The 26449-nt window shown below is 37.0% G+C and overlaps 2 protein-coding genes and 2 non-coding genes across 4 annotated transcripts; 2 read left to right on the top strand and 2 right to left on the bottom strand.

Moving 5' to 3' along the window:
• Positions 1 to 795: 795 nt before the first annotated feature.
• LOC146146863 (hamartin-like) lies at positions 796 to 18965 on the bottom strand. Its single transcript, XM_083387137.1, has 22 exons — positions 18630 to 18965; positions 16271 to 16423; positions 15736 to 15880; positions 14898 to 15035; positions 14512 to 14638; positions 14347 to 14424; positions 13317 to 13455; positions 12659 to 12756; positions 11861 to 11938; positions 10972 to 11032; positions 10823 to 10889; positions 10474 to 10517; positions 9508 to 9682; positions 8567 to 8708; positions 6898 to 7147; positions 5814 to 5885; positions 5456 to 5570; positions 4411 to 4547; positions 2895 to 3058; positions 2355 to 2480; positions 1657 to 1798; positions 796 to 1054 (listed from the first exon to the last, which is right to left on the bottom strand). The coding sequence occupies exons 1-22, from the start codon at positions 18861 to 18863 to the stop codon at positions 875 to 877; spliced, it is 2865 nt and encodes a 954-aa protein (XP_083243263.1). The 5' UTR covers positions 18864 to 18965; the 3' UTR covers positions 796 to 874.
• Trnaa-ggc (transfer RNA alanine (anticodon GGC)) lies at positions 16775 to 16849 on the top strand. The gene has a single exon. It is a non-coding gene; the product is annotated as a tRNA-Ala (tRNA).
• On the top strand, positions 17123 to 17197 carry Trnaa-ggc (transfer RNA alanine (anticodon GGC)). Its single transcript has one exon. It is a non-coding gene; the product is annotated as a tRNA-Ala (tRNA).
• Positions 18966 to 23641: 4676 nt separating the features above from the next.
• Positions 23642 to 24936, bottom strand: LOC146146862 (ciliogenesis-associated TTC17-interacting protein-like). The gene has a single exon (XM_083387722.1). The coding sequence runs from the start codon at positions 24897 to 24899 to the stop codon at positions 23763 to 23765; it is 1137 nt and encodes a 378-aa protein (XP_083243848.1). The 5' UTR covers positions 24900 to 24936; the 3' UTR covers positions 23642 to 23762.
• Positions 24937 to 26449: the final 1513 nt, after the last annotated feature.

The following is a 26449-nucleotide window of genomic DNA, read 5'->3' as shown; positions in this document are numbered from 1 at the left end:
GAAGCCTTAAATGTATTAACAAAATATACGTGAATTTTAGCTACTAACAACTACTTATGGGACGTACGTCGTGTTTTTCGTGGCGAGAGGTTAAAGCTTGATGACGGGAATCAGTTTAGAAGTACGGCCAATCTTCAAAGGGTATTTTACTCGACGACTACCGTGACGCTAACAAGAACTATAAGTTTGAAAGCTTATACGCATCACAAAGGACAAATCAGTTTATTGAACATCTGTAGGCAAAATCAGTGTTTACTTGGTGTTCATTGTTTCAAAAAGTTTAGTGAAAATTATCTTTCTCAAGTATACGGTTCAGGTTTCTATTCCTACAACATATTTTCGTTCTAGTGGCCACACATACCCAACTAGACCAAGGGTTCTTAAACTGGGGTCCATGGACCCCTTAGGGGACCGTGAATTAGTTTTAGGGGGTACATGACGGCCTATAGTTGAAATATAAGTGTATATTTAAAAATTATTAAATTTTTCAATGAAAACAGTTTAATTAAAAAATAAACGGTTTTGCACTGACTGTATTTAGACTCCATTTCACTTTCAAATTTTTGAAACGGAACTTATTTATGAAGTTTATTTGTATTGAGACGTCAATTTATGACTTCATCTCTGAAATTTTCTTGCCTACCGTTGGTCCAAGGGAAGGTAAAAAAAAATTTAGGCATCAGCGGTAAAAAAAAGAACCTCTGAACTAAACTAGACAATGTTTTATAATTCTACCAAGGGCATTACCACGTTCGAGACATGTGTGATTTATTGACTGGACCAGTGCACGTCATGTTGTTTTATTGATTGCCAACGGCAATAAACGCGAGCAGTTCTTCGTTCAGTTAAGCCTGACTTTTCGTTTGGTAATCCGTTACTGAGGCGGCTTGGCCTCATCTGAAGGTAAATCTTCGACGCCATCTTGCGGGCGACCGGACCCGTTCACCGACTTCTGCCAGAGGGCGCTGTTCGCCATCATTCCGCCGCTAATAGGCGGGCTTAGCTGCGGGCTGGAAGCCATAATTCGCTGGTGTGCCTGATGTGCCGGAATCGACTGGAAAAATTGAAAGTCAGAAACTTTAAATTTTAAAGAAAACTAAAACTGTTATTTTTGGTATCTATAGTTGCTGCTATTTTTGGTATATTTCCAAGATGGAATATTTTAAATGGGTGATTCCTAATCTTTGGGACTTACGGCACCCTATAAAAAATAAATAGTTCGCGCCACCCTTATTAGTATTGCTGGGTGGTAAAATGAGATGACACTAGGTAAGAAACCTTCTTGATTTGTTGCACTCAAATTGCACACCAAAAAGTGTATGAATAAGCTAACCAATGGAGCAAAAACTAAACTAAAAAAAAATGAAAATATTGCACATACAGGTTTTAAATAATATTGTACAATACATGCGTATCAGTGAAAATTCATCTTTTAAAAAAGCGAATAGTTTATTTGGCAATTCATAATGGCCAACGTTACTAGAATCGCTGTGGAATTTCTACCGTCCTAAGCCAACAGTTAAGCACCCAAAGTCACCAAGTCGTTTGATAACTATCTTATCCTGGTGTAAACCTTTTTCTCCCTGTAATATTGTTTTTATATTGGCACACCCCGTAACGGTGTCACCCATATCACTGGTGCCACCACACCCGTACCTGAATAGACCTGGGTCCTGTGCTTCTCACGCTTTGACCTTGCGCAGTTGGCAGGCTGTACAACTCCAGTACTTGGATCTCAAGACGCTGGCTAATCTGCTTCTGTGCGTTGTACTTGGACTCCATCGCCTTTATCTGAGCCCTGCGGAAAGATGTGTCCTCTGGTTAAGCAGAAAAGGGCAATCAACATTTATAGGAAATGAATTTAACTTGAGGTCACATATGTATATACAACAGATTAGTCCGGTTTAAAACAGATTTTGTTTGTGTTTATGACGCTGGTCTAGAATCCTGTCACATGTTCGTCCAGGGGTTTATATTGCCAAAATTATTTAAATTAGGGCGCGAGTTAGCGTTTAGATTCGGTTGGGTCAAGTATTATTATTATATTTATTCATCAAAATATATTTCTTCTTTGCAATTTTATTTTTGGCAACTTGTTTCGTTACTGTAAAAAATTGGTGGGATTCTAGACCAGCGCCGTGCTTTTTCTGATCTCAAACCATTGCAAAACAGTGCGATTGTTATTCAAAAATAAAGAATATTTACATACTTTTAATAATATAGATTTAAGTTAAGGGCGCTGATAATTTTTATGTCTGGCATTGCGAGCTAATTGAGTAACATACCGGCACCGAAAACGAGACATGAATCGCCTTAAAAATAAACGGAAATGAAAAATTGTCGGGATTTCGAACCTGGCGAGCGACTTGACGTTTTCCAGGTAGTTCTTCTGCTCGGTGAGAAGCCGATCTTTGCGCTGAGCTTCGGCGTCAAGTTGTTCTGCCTTCTCGCGCACCAAGTCAAGCTGGATTTGGTCGCGTCTGCGGGAGATAAGGGTTTAAACTAAAAAGTCATACGTTTATTTATTGACCTACGTTTTATTATGAAGACATTTGTAAGTAAAACTTCGCGAAAATAATTGATGAACAAAATCAAACGATTTTTGTTCTTATCTCGCTTCTGTTACTATCTGCGCCAAACCCCTTATTTAGCAGTGAAGAAAATATTCCTTCTGCAGTAAGCAACGGTTAGGAGCACCTTCGCCTCGATTTTCTCATCATTTATTAATTTTTTTTCACTACACTTTTAAATAGGCTTTAATACATTTCTCACATCTTACAACGGTTGGTTATCTACATGCTTCCAAAACTACAAAAATTTTCCATACGCAAAAAAAGTTGCACCAGGGGTTTAAACACAGGATACTCGCCAGCGGTGAAAATTAAAAGCATTACCTGTGCGCGTCCTTGACCGATTCGAGTTCTCTCGCGTAGGCTTCCGACATGATGTTGGCTTGTGCGACCTGCGCCCTGCAGTTTCCCCGCACCTCGCGTACATTGTGCTCCATTTCAACACCAGACTGGTTGGCCGCCATTAGGTCAGACTTCAGCCGCTCCACCTGCGTTTGAAAAGGAAACACTGCGTTTAATATTAGGGATCTAGTACGATCCAAAGAGTTAGAATCGGTAGTCGTCCCATATCATATGGTGGTATCAATGCCGATCTGATACCAAATCAATTTTGTTCATCTAAGCCATGTTTTGCGATCCAACATGGAGTTTTCACAGTGTAACAATGACTTTAGTCAAATGACTTATAAGGACTTAAGTCACAGTTTTTAAATAAATGACTTGACTTGACTTAAGTCTTTCGGACAAATGACTTGGGTTGAAATAAAGTTTTCCAGCAAGGATTTTTTAATTGTGTTATTTATCTTAATACTTGCACAAAAAACAATTTGATTGCTATAGGTTGTGTTGATGATATCTGTTACTTAAGTTATTGCTCAAAATCGGACGAGTTTATCAGATAACGTTTAGTTTTATGAAATGGACTTGGTTTGCTCTAATTATGAATTGACTGGTACTCGACTGAGGAAACCGATGACTTGGACTGGAACTTGACTTACATATTTGTTTACAACACTGGTTTTCTACAAGGTAAAGTTTCTACGAAAGATAAATAACTTTTCGGCTTAAAACATAACGTGACTTATTTACACATTTGACGATAATGATGAGGTCATTTGCCATCGGGTCGTGGACTTTTTGCATGAAATATTGATTCTCAGGATCGGAATAAAACTATAGAACAACCCACAACTCTATTCAATACAGTAGCCATTTAAGACTATTTTAAAATTTGCATCAAGTTAATTAGTTTAACGCGATTTAGAAGAAAATCCGAACAAGCGACTTGAAAATAGCAATTTAAAAATTACAATTAGCCGACTTAAAATTTAAAATATAATACCGCGTTGAAAACCTTAAATAAAAGACGAATTGAAAATTATAATCCACTCATTGCATTTGGAGAAAAAAAAATCAAGTCGGTTTGACTTAATGAAAAAGCCATTAGGAAAACAGACCCGTGGAATGGACTTTTTTCACAGATACAGTGACTTTTTCAAATGGCCATAGTGTTTAAACCATTTTTTTTTATCGTTTTGTAAGTAATTTTTTCGCTTCTTTTTATAAGAAAACATTTAGTTTCGATATTAAAGTTGCAAATTGCAAATGCAGCAGGTACTCAGGTGTTTTAAACTGTATTAATTTCTTAACAAATCTAGGAGCAGACGCTAATTTCGTATAAGCTTGAGATGTTTGAACCATTTTGCTCGTTTTTTACAAAATTCTTGAAAGAGTGTAAATATACGCAAAACTTAACACTAACGCCGTCCCACGAAATAATGTCCTGTTCCACTGGCGTGTCAATCACAGCACATGCGGCCTCTTAAAAGGGTCAACTTACCATCGACTCCATTTCTTGAAACTTGATGACGTCATCCTGCGAGCGGTCGCCGAGTTGCTCAAGCGTGAAGACGCGCGAACGAAGACGGGTCGAGTCGGTTTTCAGCTGTTCGCATTCCTCCGAGAGAAGTTGCTTATCTAATGGTAAAAAAGGCGGAATGTTTTACTTTTTCACAAACGTCTAACTCAGGGGTTCTCAAACTATTTTTACCGCGGACCGCTAAAAATTTTTTTGGTTCATATGGACCAGTGTAGGCAAGAATTTTTTAGTGATGACGTCATAATAACAACAGACTTCAGGAATTTGCTGTTTCCGGTCCCAAGGCTACACATACTTGGATATAAGTCTAAGTAAATTCAGTGCAAAAACGTTTTGATTTTAACTAAAGCCTACTCTTTTCTTTGAAAAATAGATTGCTTGAAGATATACCAATAGTTCAATTCGGTCTTCACGGACCACCTAAATCTAGTTCACGTACCCAAAGCGGTCCTTTGACCCTAGTTTAAGAACCCCTGGTCTAAATTAAGGTTGCAAGTGGCAACAGTTTTATTTAATTGTGGTGTTTGATTAAACTTTCCGAGCCCAACAGCACCTGTTAAAATTTTGAGTTTTCTGGTTATTCCTTTGTGGGAAAATAGATTTTGCAAAGTTATAAAAAGCGAGTTATAGAGATTTAAACAGGATCGTGATTTTTGTTTTGTTGCTAAGTTTATCTATTAAAAATATTACACGATAGTGAATTATGAAATATTACGAATGGCGGAGGTTATACGCTTGTATGGCGGCAATGCATGGCTCACAGATGGGAACAACATTCACATAATTTAACAAAGTTGCAATTGTTTTAACCAGCGTTAGTTTAAGTTTCGCTGTTGTACTACGTAAAGTCGGACAATTTAACAAACTGAAAAAAAAAAGTATGGTTATACGCATGTTCTCTCTCTGGGAGTGCTTAACTTACAGATGGGAACAACATTCAAATAATTTAACAAAGTGTAATTTTTTTTTTGCTTTACCATTACGAAGGTAAAACCACCAAATTTACCGAGAATCAAGTTCTGTTTTTCGCCCTCCAGTCGCTCAATAGTTTTCTTCATTTCTTCGATTTGCTCCCGACAGCTTTCGGTTTCCACCTTGTGGGTTTGCTCAAGCGCCTGGATCTGTCAATTGATCATTTTGGAAAATCAAGAAGTATTTTGGAATTAAAGTTGATTCCAAACATACTTGCTTTAGCTCATAAAATAATATTAATAGTATTATTATTTTTTAGTAAAGTTGTTTTAGATCTTTTTTAACCTTTGTGGTTCGTTTTGAATACTCGTTTTCAGTTTTTATAGAATATATAGGGTTTGAAAAAAGAAAAGACACAGGGTAAAAAAAATACAAACAAGTGTCCAACCAACCTTTCCTCTGTACGTTTTTTCAATAAATCGGAAATTGTCTGCTTCCTTTTCAAGAAGCTGAACTTGAAGACTCTAAAAGTATTGTCATTAGGCAATTTTGTTGATCAATGCATTAAACAGCATGGCTAGTCCGTTGCGTGGGGTCCCGCATTTACTACGAAAAACAGTTTTTGTTTGGATTAACTTTAATAACACTCAAAAAAATGTACATAAAATCCTTGGCAATTGACCTTTATATATAAAATCCTTGGCAATTGACCTTTATATATAAAATCCTTGGCAATTTGTCCTTTTTAGGAATGAATGTAACTTATCAAACAATATTTTCTGCGTTTTCTTGAACAAATCATTCAAAATCAACTACTACATAATACGTATTTCTATGTTCTACAAATTGCGATGAGGGCCGGCAAACTGTGGCCTGCGTAAATCATTATTTGGTCAGCCAAAGCTTTTATAACCTTTGTCCAGCCTCTATTTAGCGGCTGGTCGCTGGATACATTACACAGTTAAGCTTCAAAAAACACAGTTAAGCTTCAAAGCAAAAATCAAGCTTCGGAATTGTTATGATACAACAGTTTTTCGAATGCGCCATTGTGTACTCAAGTAATTAAAACTGTTGTACTTTGATATAGCATACTCGAACTGGTGTGTCTCGAAATTATTTCAGATCGCTCCTTAACTTTTTTGTTTGGGCCGACTAACACAATGTTGTCACATACAATTTTATAAAATAAATGGTCTTTATAAGACTTTTCAAAGAAAGTTGATAGTCTTCAAGGATTTAAATTGAATCGCTTGTTTTTTTTCTGAAAAAAAAAATATTTTACTGCAACACTTTCAAAACACCTAGATTAAGTTGCAAATAACTAAAATAAAATAAGACAATTTGAAGAATTTGGGAAATAAAAGATACACACACATATGTGTTTAACAACTGTTAACTTTTAGCAAAACCAATAATTCTAGAAATAGATATAGTTTTTTTTAAAGATTTTCCAACACACAAATCAATTAATATAAGAAGATACTTAAAAAATTTAAAGATTCAAAGACCCGGTCACAACCCCGTAACAAAACTAACCAGGGTCTTATTTTTCTCCTCCAGCGCGGCTGTGTCGTAAACCTTCCGCATCAGTTTGCGTGCTCGCAACGAGTGTTGCTCCCTCCGGTGGCGCTCATACAGCATGGAGCAGTGCATCTGGAGCACCTGGCCGCGGAGGCACATGTCGTCCGCTCCTGATCCTACTCCTGCTCCTGCTCCTGATACGGACCCCGGACGCGCAACATCCCCCTGACTCCACTCGAGGTCCTTGTTCCGGGAAGACGATCTCCTGAAAAGACGTTGAGTCGTGAGCGTCCCGTGTTCCCGTGTTTCTTTGTTATTTTTTTGTTGGTATTTCTGATTTGTTGGCATTTTTTGTTGGTAGTTCTTTTTGTTGACAATTTTTTGTTTTGACAATATTTTTGTTGACAATTTTTTTATTGGCAGTTTGTTTTTGTTGGCAATTTTTTTTGTTGGCAATTTTTTTTGTTGGCGAATTTTATTTTGTTGGCAATTTTTTTGTATATAATTATTTTTGTTAGCAATTTTGTTTGGTTGGCAATTTTGTTTGGTTGGCAATTTTTTTTGGTTGGCAATTTTGTTTTGTTGGCAATTTTGTTTTGTTGGCAATTTTGTTTTGTTTGCAATTTTGTTTTGTTTGCAATATTTTTTGTTGACAATTTTTTTTGTTGACAATTTTTTTTGTTTGTAATATTTTTGTTGGCAACTGTTTTTGGCAACTTTTTTTTGTTGGCCAATTTTTTTCGTTGGCAACTTTTTTTGTTGGCAACTTTTTTGTAGGCAAATTTTTATATTGACAATTTCTTTTGGCAAATTTATTTGTTACCAAATTTTTGTTTTTGGCAATTTTTTTTGTTGCCATTTTTTTGTTGCCATTTTTTTTGTTGGCAATTTTTTTGTTGGCACATTTTGTTTTTGCCAGACAAATTAATTCAGTGATAATACTGTTGCTGCCAGGCATTGTATCAATTGTAAAATCGTTTTTCGGCAATATTTTTATTAATAAATTTGCACACCGACGTTTCGATAACCTGTGCGGGAAATCTTCACTAGGGCAATACATTAAAAAAATAAAAAAAAAGACCAAAATGGAACACGGTTTACAAGATGAGGCGACCAAAATATAAAGGCCATTTACAAAACAAAAATATTTGTTATTAACAAACACTTCCAGTGGTCCAAAGTCCTTTGCAAGGTTTAGGTAAATGGTGTAATACTATTTCGGCTGCCGTCAATTCTTCCCAAATTAAATCGACCAACAGCCTAAAATTCACGGCTAGCACTTAACGTAAGTTTTTTTTATGGAACACTGCATCACTAAAACGCAACTAAAAGTTGTAAAACCACAGCTTTAAGTTGTAGTCGTTTTTTGATGAAGAACGTCAGTTATTTTTATCAAACAACATTGAAGTTTTTGTCATTTTTTGTGGTGTTCGGATATCAACAAAAGTTACGCGTACCACTATCCCTGATTAAAGATTCTAAAATTGATTGAAATCGACACAAAAAATATCACGTTATTGATACAATCTCCAAAAAAATATATATGCACTATATCCTAAATTATCAGAAAATACCACTATTCCTAAATATCATGCAACAGTTTGTTGAAGAAACCTAAAAGATTTAACTTCTGTTTCATAGCAAGTTACTATTTGCACATCGAAAGAATATATTTATGCTTCACCTGCTTCTGTGACTTGTATAGGCGTCGGCGAGTAGCTGGATTTGCAGGTCTAGTAGCTGGTTGGGCGATTTCTCCACGTGTCCTGGCGCAAGATTAAGCAGTGTCTGAACGGAGTCTAGCTCCTCCAATGGACAGCTTTCGTCTGTTGATAAAATGTAAGGAAATGCCCTTGTAAAAAAACCTACATATTGAAGGTCGTTGAGGGTTTTGGTAAAACATATGGTGGAGAATAACTTTGATATAGCATTTCGGTTGCTACATTAGGAATAGTCACACCAAAACATTGTAAAGACAATTTGTGTTTGCCTAGCCCCGCAAATGGGTAGCCTCGTCTGCTGATAAAATGTAAGGACGGGCCCCAAATTTAAACACCTAGAGATTGGCATAACGTTTCAATTGGTACATTCGGAATAATCCTTAAAATACGCTTTAAAGAAGACTTTTGTTGTAAAACGGAACCGAAAGCTTTACCTGAATATTTTCTCAGATTATTCCTTAGCGTGTCACCAACAGGATGAACAGCTTAGCTACAACATTATGTTAGCATAATTGTGCAGGATTTAAAGTAATTTACAATATTCAGTATTTGGGGAATTATAACATAACTGTTTGAATTTTTAAAACACGTTTAGAATCCAGGCGTGTGGATTTAAACTTCGGTAAAACTACCGCCAAATTTGCAGAACTGGACGATTTTTTTCGGTAGGTTCAACTTAGAAACTTCCAGTATTTGCGTTGACGAATTAAAACTAACATTTGTCAGGCTTAAAAATAGAGTTAGCTCCACCAGGCTACATGTCAATAGATAGAAATCGCTCTTCTGGTGTAAACGAAGTATAAACCCATGGTATACTTCGTTTACACCAGAAGAGCGATTTCTATCTTTCGATTTGCCAGGCTTGTTTATTCGGACAAGACTTCATAAGGAGTTTATATTGTACCTTTCGGGACAGCGTCAGACACCTTGGCGTCCTTGTTTTCGGCGGGTTGTAGTCCAGGAGTGAAAAGGCTGGCAGTTTCCTCTTTGGCGCGAACACCATCTGATGCGTTGATTCCTTCACCTTCTTGAAACGGGTCGCCACCAGAGGCTGATATGCTGTCGAAGGACTCATTTCGCTAGGAACCGAAAGAGCACGATTTCAATATTAAAATAATCAAAACGTTTTCCGTCCGGTTGTTTCAAATCAGGCAGATTTGGGATGCAGCGTTACCACGATTTATTAACCATAGTAATCAGTCGGTGGACATGGGATTCACTACAAATGAGGTTATGAGAAAAAAAGCCAAGAGAAATTAATTTCGAAGTGGCTACTTTTAGTTATAAATATATATATCGGTTCAAGCTGTTATACAATATAGAATTAATACCAAACCGAAGCAATATAAAAAAGGCAGCCATCAGTAAACGATTAAAAGTCTTCTTGGTTCAGTCCCTAAATAGCCTAAAGGGTTTATAGCTGTCCTTGTTCTATAACTATTATCGTGTTTATTTTCATGCTCCAAAAATAAATGAATCTGAATCTATGGAAACATTTTGGCAGTTTACGACACCTTTGAGAGTTGAAGGTTTTTGAGAGTTGCAGTACGACGAAGGGTAAATACTAAAGCACTTATAAATCAGGTTAATTTTGTTTTTTGTTTAAAATCAATCATTGTTTTGAGCCTGTTTTGGCGTCACTCTATCGTTTACCACACTGAAAATAAAAAACTTTAGCCAAATTAAGCAAAATACATAATATGGGAAACATAAATCTACATGATTAATAGGAATCAGAGTAAAAAGCGAATTAAGCTGCTTTAGCCAATTTTTGTTTTGACCAGCTAGCCGACAAGACAGAAAGAGTCACAGAAAGTTTCATATAAAGAAAAAATGTTAATTACAAGTTTAAAACTGTTTTTACGCATACCTGACAAGAAAAGTCTTTAGGACTGGTTGGAGATAATAGGGTATCTGCAAATCAATAGGTAGACAAAGTATCCTGTAACGTTTCTTACACAGAGCAAAAGTAAAAGCATAAAAAACAAACATTTGACAAACTATTATACGCTTAGATCTGAATATCTTTTTTGTTAAATTACGGTTGATGAAAATCCAAAAAATGCGTATTGCGAGCGGCATACAAATTTGAATTTGACAATAATTGAAATTCTAACTAAATCCTGATTAACTGGTAACACAAATAGCTTGACAATAAAAAGTTATCGACACAACGGTGCGATATTTGCGATTTTCACTAACGAGTAATGACTCTATACCTTGATCTTTTTGGTCAGACAGCTGTATGGACATAATCGCTTCGCTACCGATAACCACAAAGGACTCCTGTAACCATTAAAAATAACATATGAAACTAGTGCATTCCAAGCATTTCAGGTGGTTAACTTCTCATGCCAGTGTTACCCACCTTTCCGTCGGATTTAATGCGTTGACGAAACTCTCCTTTCTGCGGTGTTGTCAGCGCTGAACTGAGGATAAAGAAGGTCGTAAGTGTAATTGGAAACATTACTAGAAGGAATCAGGGATGCAGAGTCGGCTTGGTTTTGCTAAAGCGAGATTCGAGTAAGACTAACCGAGGGACCCGAATCCAACGTGCGCAGTACCAGATTTTAAGTCGGAAAAAGCATGTGGTGGAATATTTTAGTTACGTAAATGGGTGAAAACACAGGCTGTAGAGTCAGAGCCGGACTCGGGACTCGACGAAATCGCACATTTGACCGGAGTTGGACTAGGTTTAACTTTTTTTGACCGGAGTCGGCCTCAGGTTATTTTTAACTCCGCAGCCCTGCAAGGAATAGGGCGGATGAAAAGAGAAAAATAACGCTGAAAAATAACGCCCCTAACGCTGTAGATCGCTTGGTGGTACACTTCGGTCAAAAACTGAGTTTCCTCCAATAATATACGTTAGTCCACAATAGGTTTTAGTGTAAAAAAGTCAAAAATATGAGTAAAAATAGGACAAACTTATCGTTTTAAGGAACCTGCTATAGATTTCGTCGAAGTGACAGCAAATTCAAGTTAACGTACAAACGATTAGCAGATCGCCTTCAAACAACTAATAAAACTTACAGGAGAAAACTATAAATTTTACAGCCTGTTGTGTGCTAGGTAATGCACAGTACTATACAATTTTTAGGCATTCTCTTCCAAACGAAAATATGTCCAACGTTTCATGTGAACCATACCTACCTTACACAGTCAAGTTGGGATAACAATTAATGGAAGGGTGGTTTACTACAGCGAACTAAACCAGGACAATATTTCCTTTTCTAGTTTGATGGAAAAAAACTATTTACCCGGTGTTGCTTGCAGATCCAATTTGTTGAATCGAGTTTTTAAGAGGAGTGGTGGTTGATGATGATGTTTGGTGAGGTCTGCGAAAACAACAAGTTTTATGCAAAAATACGTTTTATGAACTTTTTATATAAAGATCGGTTTAAAATTTCTTAAATCAAACAAACACCATCCTAAAAAGAATTTTGATAAAAGCAAAATGTGTTACAAAAATAGTTTCTCGGCCCATCTGATTAATGAAAAAAAAGCAATGCGAACTTAAAGCTTGAGTTCCGTGGCGTAATTTGGAAGGCTAGAAACATGCGTCAACGTATTAACAGTAAATGTCTTGCCCATTGTTGTAAACAAGACATTTTGAAATCACTAAAAAGTTCCAGTCAAATCTTTTGCAAAAAAAACAAGTCAATTCATACAAGACATTAATTAATAGAGCAGGTCAACACCAAGTCAAGCAAATGGCATAAAAATAAAACAGTAAACGACTTAAATTGTCTCTTCCGATTAAGCAATATCTCAACTAAAAAATAACAAAATGCAACATATAGCAAATAAGTTGTTGCAGGTGCAAAAGTTAAGATATATGACCCAATGTAATAACAAATTGTAATATAAAAACAGTTCCATTTGAAAGTGTTCCATTTGACTAAATGACTTACGTCTAAGTCATTTGTCTTAAAGACCCAATCGAGTCATTTTGCTTAAAAGGCTTATGCTATAACAACGACACTGTCAATGCCTAATGCAATAAACGTATAGCTTCTATTGGTCGTTAAACTCCAAAACGGTAAACTACAGCTTGCCTGTTAGGAACAAAGTCCTCAACTGCGCCCAAACTTGTCGGTCTTTTATGGGATTTGAGCGAATTTGCATCGTCCATACAGGCCACCTGCTCGCCGGCCTAAGACAATATATCATGCAACATTGGTTAAATTCTTAATGTAATGTGGACTAGAAACACAATGGCTGTATTTGAATGAATAATATAGCTATGTTAAATGCTCTAGAACTTTTTACAGTTACGTCGAAAAAATTGAATGCGTTATTTAAAAGGTTTTTAATTAAGGGTTAGGACACATACAGTAACAAGCGTGTAAAATGAAACGCCCATGCAGAAGTAGGTATGGCATATTTTAAGCGTTTCAATGTATATATACATTGGATTCTTTACCATGTTAAAAAATAAGGAATTGTGTAAAACGTTCAAAACATGCTATCTTTAACAGTTTGAGCTTTGATATTTCTACACCTAACTCAAACCGCCTGTCAGTATGTTCCAGTCACTATAAGTCTATAGTTCACCTGGCGTATTTTTGTAGAATATTTTACTAACTATTTTTAAATGCCAAGAAAGTTGTTTTAAAAACAAACAGTATTTATGCAGTACATTTTCAGACATCTTAAGGCAAAACACTGTGACGGAAGTTTCAATGGACACTTATTTGTGCCAGAGCAGTTTACCTCATTATGCTGCTGTGACATCGGAGTGGGGGAAATACCTCGGGATGGTGGGGGTGTTGATAACCCTATGGCAACAGATGGACTCCAAAAGCTATCACCCATTCCACAATTCTCTAAAAAAATAAAGAACAAACTATAACTAGGAAAAGAAAAATCGCGAAATTGCACTGGTAATTATTTTACATCGCCGGAAAAACATTTTTTATTTTAAGTTTTGGCTATTCAATATAAAACTGATAAATGCCCTATCTCAACTTCACAACACCCGTTTTTTATAAACTGGGCAATGCCCAGTGTTTCATCTAGTTCCTTATATTTCACTTTTCATATGCCGTTTTTTTATTTAAATCAACACCACAAACTACCATTAAAATTTAAGCATGAAATCCTAGTAAAATTGCAACAATGTTAAGTTTTTATCAAAATAATTTTAAATCGCATCAGAACTACAATACCAAAAAACACTGACTAACCACAGAAAAGCATATCTAATTTTTCAAAAAAATTGGGATAGATTATTAATTATTATGCATGTTGCCTGTAGTTTAGATAAATAATGGTAAAAATAGAGAGGCCTTTAGGATTTAGAGAACTAACAATCAACCCAAAAAACCTATAAAGTGAACTAAGCACATAATATAAAACACAATTCTCTGACAAAGTCTTCAAGTTTGAAATTACTTTGATGAATCAGAAATTAGACTAACCATTGCTGGCGTTTCTCGAACGTGCACCGCAAGCACTTAATTGTACTTTTACCATATTGTTATTGCCAGTGACATTGGCGGTATTTTCCACAAGCTTCTGGGCTAAAGAAAAATGAATAAATGCATTTATGTGTTTGGTATATTTTAATATTAGCATATCTTGCAAGTAAGCATCTGTGTAGATACAAATGCTCTTATTGTTTTACCATTATATATATCGGTACACAGTAAATTACCTGACAGCTGACGCTTATATTCATTTAACACTATATATATATATATATATATATATATTAATGATAAACACTTAACGCAAAGTTGACTAACCAGCATTTTCTGTCACATCCAGTGATACTTTACTGATAGTTGCAACAATATCTTGACTTTCCAGTTTACGCCACCTATATAACATACAAAAAAAAATTAAAAAAATAAAATAGAACAAATGGTAAACAATAATCTTAACTACACAGAATAACAAAACATACTTTTCATTGGACAATTCAGAATCGGTTGAATCTATAACCAGCAGTGGGTGCAAACGGACTTGATCAAGCATTGGCATAACACTGTTTTCAAAAATTCTGGATTTCTCTGTTTCAGATAGAGATGAACCTTAAACCAGCATAACAAAACTTTGTTATTAATTAAAGAGGAATTCATATGATAAAAGTTTGAATTTTTGGTGAAAATGGTTGGTCATACAAACACTGCGATTGTACATAATAAATGATTTTTTAACTAGAAATTTGAATTTATATTTTGTCTTAAAACAGCTCATCTTTACATGTGATTACCTTCTCCAAAAAAAAGGTTACAAACAGCAAAACCAAAGATGTACTTAATGTAATAACTAATAAATTAAAATATGCACCTTTATTTGATGTGTTCTGTGCTTGAAAATGGTGCTGCAAGTACTTGAGAAAATAGCAAGGATACATTCCATACAAGCACAGGAATAGAGCATAGACGGCAGTGTGGAGATGCATTAGATTTACCTCATTCGCACCAACTAAAAATACAAATTATTTTAATTGGCTTAAATTTAATTGTATCTGAAAAATACTGAATGCTGCAAGTTATTTAGGAACAGACCCACATAATCTTATACATTGGACAACTAATTTTTTTGTCATTTGCACTATAAGACAATTACTTCACGCTTAAAACATTTTGACAGTGGATAAATTTGTGATGTCCAATACTTGACATTTCCTTCCAATACCGAAACCCGAATGTTTTGACAAAAGTTATTCGCTTATTGCATTTCAAACTTATACCAAATTACGTAATTTATATATATGCTCAAACAAGAAAGATAAAATTGAAAATGTTTATAGGTTAATTTATCTGACTTGTGGAGCCTAAATTTTCTTTAGTGAAAAGAAGTTTGGTTACACCTTCAGTTGTTTACCTTTGATAAATTTACCTTTCAAGGTAGAAAACATTATGCCAAAACTCAAATCATGCCGAAAATTTCTATACTAATTTAATTTCGGATGGCCAGCGATACCAGCGTAATATCGGACGAGTAATGATACTACCACTTCGCATTGTGTATCAGCTCCAATCCAAACAACCCTAGTTTAAATTCATAGCCGTTGAACTCTAACAAAACAAATTGCAAAACTAAATGATTGATCACAATTCACATTTCACACAATAACCTTTATGGTTTCTGTGTATTTGAAAATACTCTTTAATCTGCTAACCAGGTTTAAGAGTATTCCATGAAACCAAGCGGGTGTAGATGTGGCACAGCACAGATAGCGATGGTGCCACTTGGCTGGCAACTTTTGGTAACAGAGTGACAACCACATACAGTGCTGAAGTAACCGATGGAAGGTCTGTATCTCCCTAAAAATGTTCACAAATATTTTTTTTAATTGGAACCTAATTGTGTTAAGGTAAGACAACAGATTTGTGGATTTTAATATTAGTGCACATTTTTTTTAAACCGAAGTTTACAGTACAGTACAGTAACATGTATGAGCTAAGGTAAATATGTAAAATAAACAATATGTAGTGTCATATTGACTTAAGTCTATGACTTCAGTTGACTTGAGTGGTTTTGAAGAAAGTTTTTGACTTGACAAGTCATTACGTCCAAATTAGATTAACAAACTCTAATTTTACATATCCAATTTTCACTTATTATTAACAACCGACATGCTGTCATAATACAACATTGGTGAGGTATTTAACTTGATAACAAAATAGTTTAGTGAAATTTTGACAATTAGGAACCTGTAGACACTTAAGCACGGTTTGAAAGCATTTTGTGTTGATTATGCAATGAGTCCAGACAGGCTCACTTCTGATGATGTGACCCAGTAAAGTAAGGGCCTTGAGACGAGTACCAACTTTCTGTAGATATTCATCCACTTTGTTCATCAATGTCTAATAAAATAGTTTTCTGTTTTTACACCGAAAAGCCATCGCAGACTCGCCGAATCTGTCGATCTATGATGCAAGCAGAGCAAGCCAGAAAAACAACTGGCCTGCAGTGAGGTTCGAACTCACGACCTCCGGTCAAGCCGGGACCGTCGCTCTACCAACTGAGCTATGCAGGCTCAGAGAGGAGCGAGTCGAGAAACAACCATGCGCCAATACTTGCACATTTTGTTAGTACAAGCAACTTCACACTGGGGGAATTGATACGGACTGATGATCCCCCAGTGTGAAGTTGCTTGTACTAACAAAATGTGCAAGTATTGGCGCATGGTTGTTTCTCGACTCGCTCCTCTCTGAGCCTGCATAGCTCAGTTGGTAGAGCGACGGTCCCGGCTTGACCGGAGGTCGTGAGTTCGAACCTCACTGCAGGCCAGTTGTTTTTCTGGCTTGCTCTGCTTGCATCATAGATCGACAGATTCGGCGAGTCTGCGATGGCTTTTCGGTGTACTATTGATACGGAAGCCGTAATCGTTGGTCATAAAGCAACTTCCGAGGGGCTAGATCACAGATGTTATTAAACACATATGTTTGTGTGTGTCTTTCATTGATTGATACGGACTGATGATCCCCCAGTGTGAAGTTGCTTGTACTAACAAAATGTGCAAGTATTGGCGCATGGTTGTTTCTCGACTCGCTCCTCTCTGAGCCTGCATAGCTCAGTTGGTAGAGCGACGGTCCCGGCTTGACCGGAGGTCGTGAGTTCGAACCTCACTGCAGGCCAGTTGTTTTTCTGGCTTGCTCTGCTTGCATCATAGATCGACAGATTCGGCGAGTCTGCGATGGCTTTTCGGTGTACTATTGATACGGAAGCCGTAATCGTTGGTCATAAAGCAACTTCCGAGGGGCTAGATCACAGATGTTATTAAACACATATGTTTGTGTGTGTCTTTCATTCATTTTCTGTTTTTAGTATGTTTTACTTTAACAGAAAAAAGCTAAATAAAGCTGCATGTTGTTCCATGGAAATAAATCATGTTATTTAAAAAGAAATTATCAATAACTATGTATTTGGATTGTATTTTGGCAATAAGGTCCACCGACCTTGCCATCAAAATGCTAAAGTAAATTTATAAAACCTTGGACAGATGAGCAAATTAAGTTCAACACTTTTTTGTGGCTAAATCCTCCACACAGGCCTAAAACTTTCCAATCCTGGACAATAATATCAATGGAAAAAAACATATCGGTTTTTTGCATTATATTGTACTATTTTAGCGGATTTTGAACAAAAAATTATTACTATGAATCTTTGGTGACCATAAATTACAGAACGCACTAGGGTCATCTAGCGTGGAGGGTTCGTAGGGAGGTGTAAGAAGGCTGCAGACTCTGTAGACAAGAGTCGACGGCTGCCTAAGTCTCTTACAAATTCTTAATCCGACTCCAAAGGAGCAGGCCGCTAGAATACCTGTCCTTAACTTCTTGTACTCTAAGCAAAGACAATCCACTCAGTAGATAATTGCTCTTTGAGTATATTCACAAATCTTAGAAACACAGCGATAAACAGAGTGGTGATTCAAGCCGCTAATCAGTAAGACGTATAAAATAGAATAAATGCGAAACGATCAAAGCACACAATTCGGCGTTAGGTCACGTGTTAGTGAACAACGGTCACTTGTTTAGTGACGTAAAAGTAGGCTAACTGCTACAGCCAACCCTTTAGTAAGTACTGACAACAACTTTAACAATAAATCATATTACAATTTTTTGTGGTGCACTTTCAGTAGGCAGTGGTCCAACCATCCAAATAGCCAGTTCCATAAACTACCGCCAGTGCCGTAAAACTACCCGAGTCCTAAATGCGCATGCGCAGTACCAAATTTAAAAACTGAAACGGCCGCCAAATGGAAATTGTAAAGGCGAAATAGCATATGGTGGAATATTTTCCAACCATGCATTTTGAGTGAATAAATCATACGACACCCCTATAAGTGGATTGCTGAATATCCGCGTTATTTTAGTTACGTAAATTGGTGAAATACAGGCAGTAGAGTCCGGGCCGGACTCGGGACTCGACAAAATCGCACATTTGACCGGAGTCGGACTAGGGAGTCGGACTCGGGTTTATTTTTTTGGCCGGAGACGGACTCGGGTTATTTTTAACCGACTCCGCAGCCCTGACTACCGCCCTTGCGATGTAAACTAATATCACCTTGTGTTGTTGTTGTCGAACCATGCACAGCAAATCCCTCGCCAGCGAGTTTCCCGAGTGCATGTAATACTCGACCAAACCTTGCAAAAGCCATGGCTCGGTCACTGAACCGAGGTTGTCGCGGACCAGAGCAACCGTTTCTTCAATCACGCTTAAATCGCTAGATTCAAGCAGCTGAAAGATGTCCAAGTGGCTACCGGATAATCCCGAGGAATGGGTGTTTGCCGAAGACATGATGATATTTACTGTAAATTGGTCATTTAACTTAAGAAAGGTTAGGCAATTCTCAAGCGCATCATTAGAAAAAATTATTTCGCCGAAATGACAACTGCATCTTTAGCGTGTCGAAACATGAAAGCAGCACAGAATTGCAAATTTGCAAAAGGTTGGGGGTTTCCCGAAATAAATACCCCAACATGAGAGTTTTCTCTGACAAGTTGTTAAATAAGAATGTTGTTTCCTGGACAATAAACATATTTTCTCTGCAAAACTTTATATAAAGTTTTAGTGTTTTCGATAAAGTGTACCTTTCAATATATTAACCCTCTCTATCGCTAATAAGGATGAAATAGGTATTTTTTACCTTTTTCATATTTTTTTAATTTTTAACTACCGTAATAAATTCAAACGACAACGCCATTCGTTTACTACATTTGCTTCGCTATCGTAAGGATCAATCACAAGGAATGCAAATATCGCATGAATCGCATGAAGCACAATCTGAGGCGGATCCAGGATTTTTTGTTTAGGGGGAATGAAAAAAAAATCTTGGATCGCGTCACAAAGTTCAAAAAGTTGGTCATCAAGTTACTATATCAAAACGTGACCCATTTTGCAAAAATGGCAAAACGTGACACATTTTGTAAAAATAGTTGAGCTATAGTGCGTTGCTTTATACCTTACGTAGTAAACTGTAGCTATAGCATAGCCAATCCATGGAACACTTTCTTACCTAATAGGCTACATAAAGTTTGAAAAAATAGATCTAGTGTTTTTGTCTCTCGCTTTTTTACTCTCGCTCCAGTAATTATAGGCCTACCAAAGACTTCGTGGTTCGTTGTTTTATTTTTTGCAAATATAAATAATACAGCATGAATATCAGGCACAGAAGAAAAACAAAAATAATGCAATTTCCTAATTTACGGCAAACCATCGGACAATCGAAGAAAATTTTGTCCCGGAGAAGCTTCGGATATCACATGGAACAGTTTTCTAACAAGACCTGAAAAACAAACGAAAAATATTTTAAAACTGTAAGGCGTTTAGTTGAGTGTAAGTTGTTTATATTGGTAGTTTAATAAAAAACAAAAAAGTCATCCAACTTAATGTCAAAAAATATATATATTCGCTTAAGGAAAGAAACGGCAAACAGATAATTACCTCGTGGAACTCATCGAAAGCATTGCGGGCGCTTTTCCGGCGAAGAGGAGTGGCCGTTTGCGAAGTTCTCTTGTGGCGCAATTACGTCCTTCTCCTGGCAAGTGGACTGCTGATTTTGTCGAGCACGAAGGAGCGACTGAAGTTGGCAAATGTACCTGGCGGCCTCCAGCACCACGTCGGTGTTTGAGGTGGTGGCGGTTGAGCTTTTGCACGTAGGGACAATGGCGCGTAGGCGCGAGTACAGGTGCCTGCGGAAAAGGGAAATGGTTAGTTTGCGATATTGCGAGGTTTGACAATGAGGCTTGCCTGCTGGCAATTAGTACCCGAAAAAAAAAAGTAAATAGAGCTAAAGGGTGGGAAAGTGAGTGTGGTGAGACAGGTTTATAATTTTGTCAGCAAAAAAAAATATTTTTAAACTAAACTAAAATTTTTATGTTATATTTAAAGGAGTAAATATCTTGCAAATTCGAAATCTTATATTTGAAAGTATCCTATAAAAAATTTGCATCTTGGTGGAATAGTTCTTTAAAAAAATACAATCGGTGAACCTTTATTTCCAAAGTAAATTTTACAACACAATACTCTAACAAAAGTGTCATTTGAATACTCACTTCAGTTCTTCTGTCTCGGCGGTTCTCTGTCCCATTGCTTTTGGTGACATCGCAGCGCACACTTGCCGCTTGGTGGCGGTCTTCCGCACTCGCATATCGGGCGAACTCTTCTCGAGATTAACAAGTCCCTGTCGGGTTACGTTGGCAAGTTTAAGAAGCTGGGCGGACGACTTCACCATTTTGATCGCTGCTCTTCGATTTTCTGGTGACTTCCTTAAATACTGATAATAGATTGACAGTCCTCGTTTTGCTTTGACTTGCTGATCTTTGCTTCGATTGGTGAACTGCAACTTATGACGTTTCGATATGGTCGGCGTATGGCGAATTTACAAAATATTGATAGAAACTTCGCTTTATAGTTTAGTTGCTTGTTGGTTGACGACCTGACCGAATGAATATATCTTCAGCAGTCGGGCGTCCTTTTATGGTCGAACACCGGCAGCGTTTTTTCTGCGCTCGCGTGCTTCTTGTTTCCGCAATCTGTTACTGTTTCACACTCACGATAAATCAACTCGCCGTTTGCTTGCAGTTCTAAACCGCGTTTGCCTGTCTTCCCCCTTTGTTCACACCTTTTGTTCCGCCGCCCGGCTCGCTTCATTAGCTTCGGCCAATCCCAACGAGGCCGTATAAGGGTAGCGAGCCGGGAACGGATATCCTTTGCCGAGAAACGGAACGACTTTGCTCCGTTATAATACCTATTGGCGCCATATGCTGCCCTGGACTGCCAAAAGTCAAAGGATTGTTAGGGACGCGTTAATTATTTTTATTAGCGTTTAACGACAGCTGTGTTTAGTATGCGCTTTCCTATATTGGCCGGAATACTTTTAGATTGAAAATAGATGCACGGTTTCCTGAATTCTAATTTACAAGGCGATTCAATGAAAAAATTTAAATATTGACTGTTAACGGATACATTGGACTCGTGGTAAAAATGGAAACCACCAACAAAGTGACAATGTGTGAACATTGCGGGCAAATTGGTATTTATTTCAACTTGGTGGAAGCTTTGAAAATGAATGAAATGATTTAGTAAAATGTTCACCTACTGCTTGCCTACCAACTGTTGTTAGACTTGGCCTCGATTAGCGGGACATCCACTCAGCTTGAGTGCTTTAAACACCACGTTGAACTGCAGAATTATTTATTCGATACGTTCACACAATTATACCTATACTGTTGTGTTGTAAAATAAAAAGTAGGCTACCTTTGTGCGATATTAATTTTTTGTGGGGTGGTGGAGGGGTTATTTTATCCTTACGGGAGAAATAGGTATTTCTATGTTGGCCGAAATGGCTTAATTTTTTTAAGTTTGTTGGTTATATATTTCATGTCAAAACGAGATCATAATTTTTATCAGAAACCTTGGAAATAAATAAAGGTCGCTTTTATGAAACATGGGGTAATGGAATCAGATTCAGTAATGGAGTTTGAGTTCTATTTTTTGTTCGTTTATGTCGGCATTATTGGTTTGTGATCTTTGGTTTTTCTTCCATCTAACGAAAGATGTTTAGAGGGTTTATTTGACACATTTTTTCAACGAAATGAAGCGAAAACATGTATTCGCAACTAATGTTGCAGCTTTCTTTTTCAAAAGAATTCTTTAAAACCATAACTGTATGGAAAGGATAACTCAGCATATCGAATTCGTAAATGGACAACGATTCTACCGTATTCCAATCGTCTCACGCCCACAATCAGTGCAACAAGCAAGAGAGCAAGCAGCAGCAGTAACGGTGGCGGCAACAACAAACGCGACACCGCAAAACAGGTGGCGAATGTCGAGCGCGCCAAGCACAAAGGACCGGCGGGCAGATGAAACGGAATGGCGCGCGTGCCCGATGGGAAGAGGCCCATTACCGCGGTCCGCGGCCCTTCAACGATCGCGCAGTGACCTCGGCTCGGTTGCAGTTTGTTTATCATTAACTCCTGACTGACCCCCGGTTCCCACACCTTCCTTTTTGCCTCGAGACGCGCGCCACGTGCTGACGTTGGCCGGGGGTCAAGGCAATTTGCTGCGCGTCGCAAAAGGCCGACGGGAAATTGCGACGAGGCAGCGTATGTTGCCTTCTTATTGTTTTAATGTATGGTTTAAATTAGGTTAGGAATTAGAGATAAATCGTTGGAATTTCGACTGTTTGGCCACAGAATTTTGGTGAAAGGACAGCGTTAAATCCAGGGGAGGGCCCGCAGACAACCACCACCCCCCTTCCAAACAAAAATCCTTACGGGCAGTATATATTTCAATATACAATTTTGTCTTTATCAGGTAGCAGCCAGATTTTAAACACTTAGGCTAAATAAATCGAAAGCATATCTTTATAGGCTACTGAGTTAAGCATGATTTTAGTCTTGCTAAATATTACTATTTGAAGATATACTTACACCAGACAATACCTACAATAATTATGTGTATTTTTTGACCACATGTTAATAAGAGAGACAATTTAATTGAGATGAAAAAGCGATAGGCTTTAACTGAACAATACTAAATATGGGTGTCCTATAGAGTTTGCACAAGGGCCCCAACTGACGAAGCCCTGGTTTAGTCTATATGCGTCTCATCGCAGCTTGACATCTTTGTACTGAAGCCTTTGTGTTAAAAATTGACACCTCTCTAATGTTAAAATTTAACAAAATAGACGAACTGTGTTATGTCTTTCAGGTCACTTCTTTATGACGGCACGATTATGTAACTTTGTAGCATCACGTTTGGCCGTCACGGTATGACGTAACTTTTGACGTCTTCTCTAAAAAAAAATTTGACCTCAAAAACGAAAATCTGAATCAAACAAGCCAGGTCAAATAAATTCCGAACAAATATGTTCTGACTGAACTCGTCATATATCTTCGGTGATATGGAACTTGCACTTTGAGACTCCATACCTAAATCAAACAACGAAGCAAAATCTATACGTGATATTGTTTAGTGTGCGTTCAAACTTTATCTTGTTTTACGCATTTTTTAAATAGTATAATTAGTCATGCCACTTACTTCTCAACGTTTTCAAGAACAATCGGAGAAAAGTTAAAGTATTGTAATAAGATGAAGTAAATAAACAAAATAATAAAAAAAACACGAACATGCGTAGCTACTTACGCACCGAGAGAAATAAGCAACAAGATACCGAAAAAAAAATCAAATTTACGAGAGTTGGTCGGGACTCGGCAGGGTGACTTTGTCGATTGCGTTGGTCGAGTGTTTGAAGGACGAAGCATCAGGAAACAAGCTTGAAAACGAGGAGAAGTATTCTGCAGCGAAACCCACCACATCCGTAGGCCTTCGCAAGAGTAGGAACTGAAAGAAGTCGGCCAACAGGGCAGAGGCCTCTGGATGTTGCCGGAGGTAGGTCTCGTGGCCTGCTTTGAGCTCTTCCTTGCGATCCAGGAAGCGCGAATGCAACTCCATGTCCTCTTCCCAGTTGAGCGGCTGTTTGCCGAAGATCGGTTTTAATTCGATCTCGTCGCGTTCGATCAAAGGTGGCACCTTCTCCAGGGTTACAATGGCCGGAGATCCGATTTGTACCCGCATTGTGAGATGACCATCCTCCATAAAGAAGGACTGCCAGGTGTACGGCAGCTCTTTTACCGACAGGATGTTCCTCTCCAATCCGACAACGGTCAGTTCATGTTTTCCGACCTGTTGTTTTCTCTCCGGAAGCGGCTTGTACTCCGTGTTGACCAACTTACCCGAATCCGCTTCTAGTGTGACGAAACTTAACTCCTCGTTCACATTTTGCCTAATAAGGAGACGCTGCAGTAAAATATTTGAGCCTTCGGTAACAAAACCATTGAGCTGGTCTGGGTTAAAAGTGAAAAGTGAATGTCTAATCTCATCCCCTTCTTTAATCTGCCTCTTCACAGTCAAGACCCCAGTCTCTGCATCAACATCCATTTCTGTTTTCTTCTCCAATTCGTGGCCTGGAACCTTGACATACTCAATGTGCTCTTGGCGAATAAGAGACAAATCTTCAGGTTTGACGAATGTTGTAATCGTTGTTCCCATCGGAGTATCTTCTACTTTTCCATGACTGTTTGCATGGATTAAAAGAACTACTTCGCCTGCCCTTGTCACCCTTGAAACACTTGCAGAAAATTCACCAACCGTTTTTCCATCATCTGAAACAGTTACAAGGTCGTCAATGAAAATGCACAAATCAAGGTTTTCTGATGTAACGTCCTCCATAAATTTTATGGCACTTTCCCCTGCCTTTGCATGGTTTTCTTCTTTTGGTGATGCTGGAGCATCCTCAGCAACAGAGCTGGATTCCAGTTCATTCATTGTGCTTACAATTCTTAGTTATTAAATTTTGCAACTATTCTACTAATAAAGATTTTAAAATATAATGGGTAATTACATAACTATTGGGTTTCTAATGTTTAGTAGCTTACAGAACCTTCAAAATTAAACAATGATTTTAATTGAATCTGGTTAGACATATTTATTCATACATAATTTGTAAATAAAATATAATTCAATCATACATTCTTGATATATTTCACTCAAAAACACTAATTTGATTTGCAATGCAAGCAGAAGATTTTAGTAGATTACTAAAAAAAAATATTTGTCTCGCTTCTTTTGAAATTTACCTGGATAAAAAATATTTTCTCCAACGTTTTTTCAAATTTACATGAATAGCCTGTAACCTAACACCTGTAATAACTGCCTACCGGTACAAAACAAGCATATATATGTGGTGTAAATGATTGTAATCACACAATATTCAATAAACATATTTATACCATAGACAATTAAGAGTGACATTTTTATATATTATTGCATCAAGATTGTTGGCCAACCAATTTTTAGTAGCTAATTACTAAAATAACAAATGTTTATTGCCATGTCAAAGTTGTTAGACAGTTAATAATTGGTTTGCTTGACACACTTCAATGTCAAGTGCTTACCTAAGCAATGATTAAAGTCTTATGGCACAAAACATGTTAATGCAAAGTTCATTATATTGACTTGAAACTCAAGTAATTTAAAAAAATACCATATATACTATGTCTAACTATCAGTATATTTTACTATTCACACATGTAATTACAATAAAATAATATTATGTCTGATATTAGATATAGTTAGAAAAGTGGTTTCTAAACTTTTAATACTTATTTATTGTGGAAGAGCCCCAGTCCGCAATTTGTGATAGGTGAACAACCATTTTTTTTAAGCAATTTGTGTGCACAGCTCAATGAATAATTTATACCTGTATTCTACAAAAAGGTTTAAATTGTGGTAGAATTCTGGGTGTCAGATGTACATAAGACTTTGATTGCACATCTGTACAACTGAAAATATTGAAACCCAAAATCCTGATAAAATGTGCCATAGAATGGACTTAAAAAGGTATAATGTCCCTACATAAAGACAGAGGTAAAGTAAATATATAGCAAATTAAAAGCAACTTACTACACTATGCACTGATGCAATGTAATGTGTCCAGCATATTTCTTAAAGTCAAAAAGGTCGAATAAATGACATCATATTGATAAAGATGTTTCATACTTTGCATGTTGTTGTACTATTTATAATTGAGGTTTGAATCACATTAACTGAAGTTGGTACAAGTAGCTATTGAAGCTTCTTATGAATATGATGTCAATTTACTCAACCTTTTTCTCTTTAAGATTCATTACCAAAAGTAAGTTATATATATATATATGGTGGATTCTATTGAGATTGGTACACTTTTTCAGCTTTTTTCCATATAACTGTTATACGTTGTGTAGGCTACTCTCAAGCAACTAAACAACCCGAATTGCTTTGCGAATAACTGAGTTAGAAAAAAATTACAATGTTATAGTAACTGTGATACGTGATTT

The sequence above is a fragment of the Ascidiella aspersa genome, chromosome 4, assembly GCF_963924565.1.
Source record: "Ascidiella aspersa chromosome 4, kaAscAspe10.2, whole genome shotgun sequence".
NCBI classification, from domain to species: domain Eukaryota; kingdom Metazoa; phylum Chordata; class Ascidiacea; order Phlebobranchia; family Ascidiidae; genus Ascidiella; species Ascidiella aspersa.
Note: the sequence above shows the minus strand (reverse complement) of the source record. Positions and strands in the feature narration are given on the sequence as shown.

Bases quoted from the DNA above. Each gene is read 5' to 3' on its own strand.
- LOC146146863 (XM_083387137.1), bottom strand. From the start codon at position 18,863: ATGTCTTCGGCAAACACCCATTCCTCGGGATTATCCGGTAGCCACTTG. The intron at 16,424-18,629 runs GTGATATTAGTT...CTATTTTATTAG, and splicing joins TTCGACAACAACAACACAAG to ACATTGATGAACAAAGTGGA. The intron at 14,639-14,897 runs GTGCATATTTTA...TGCTGGTTTAAG, and splicing joins ACAGAACACATCAAATAAAG to GTTCATCTCTATCTGAAACA.
- LOC146146862 (XM_083387722.1), bottom strand. From the start codon at position 24,899: ATGAATGAACTGGAATCCAGCTCTGTTGCTGAGGATGCTCCAGCATCA.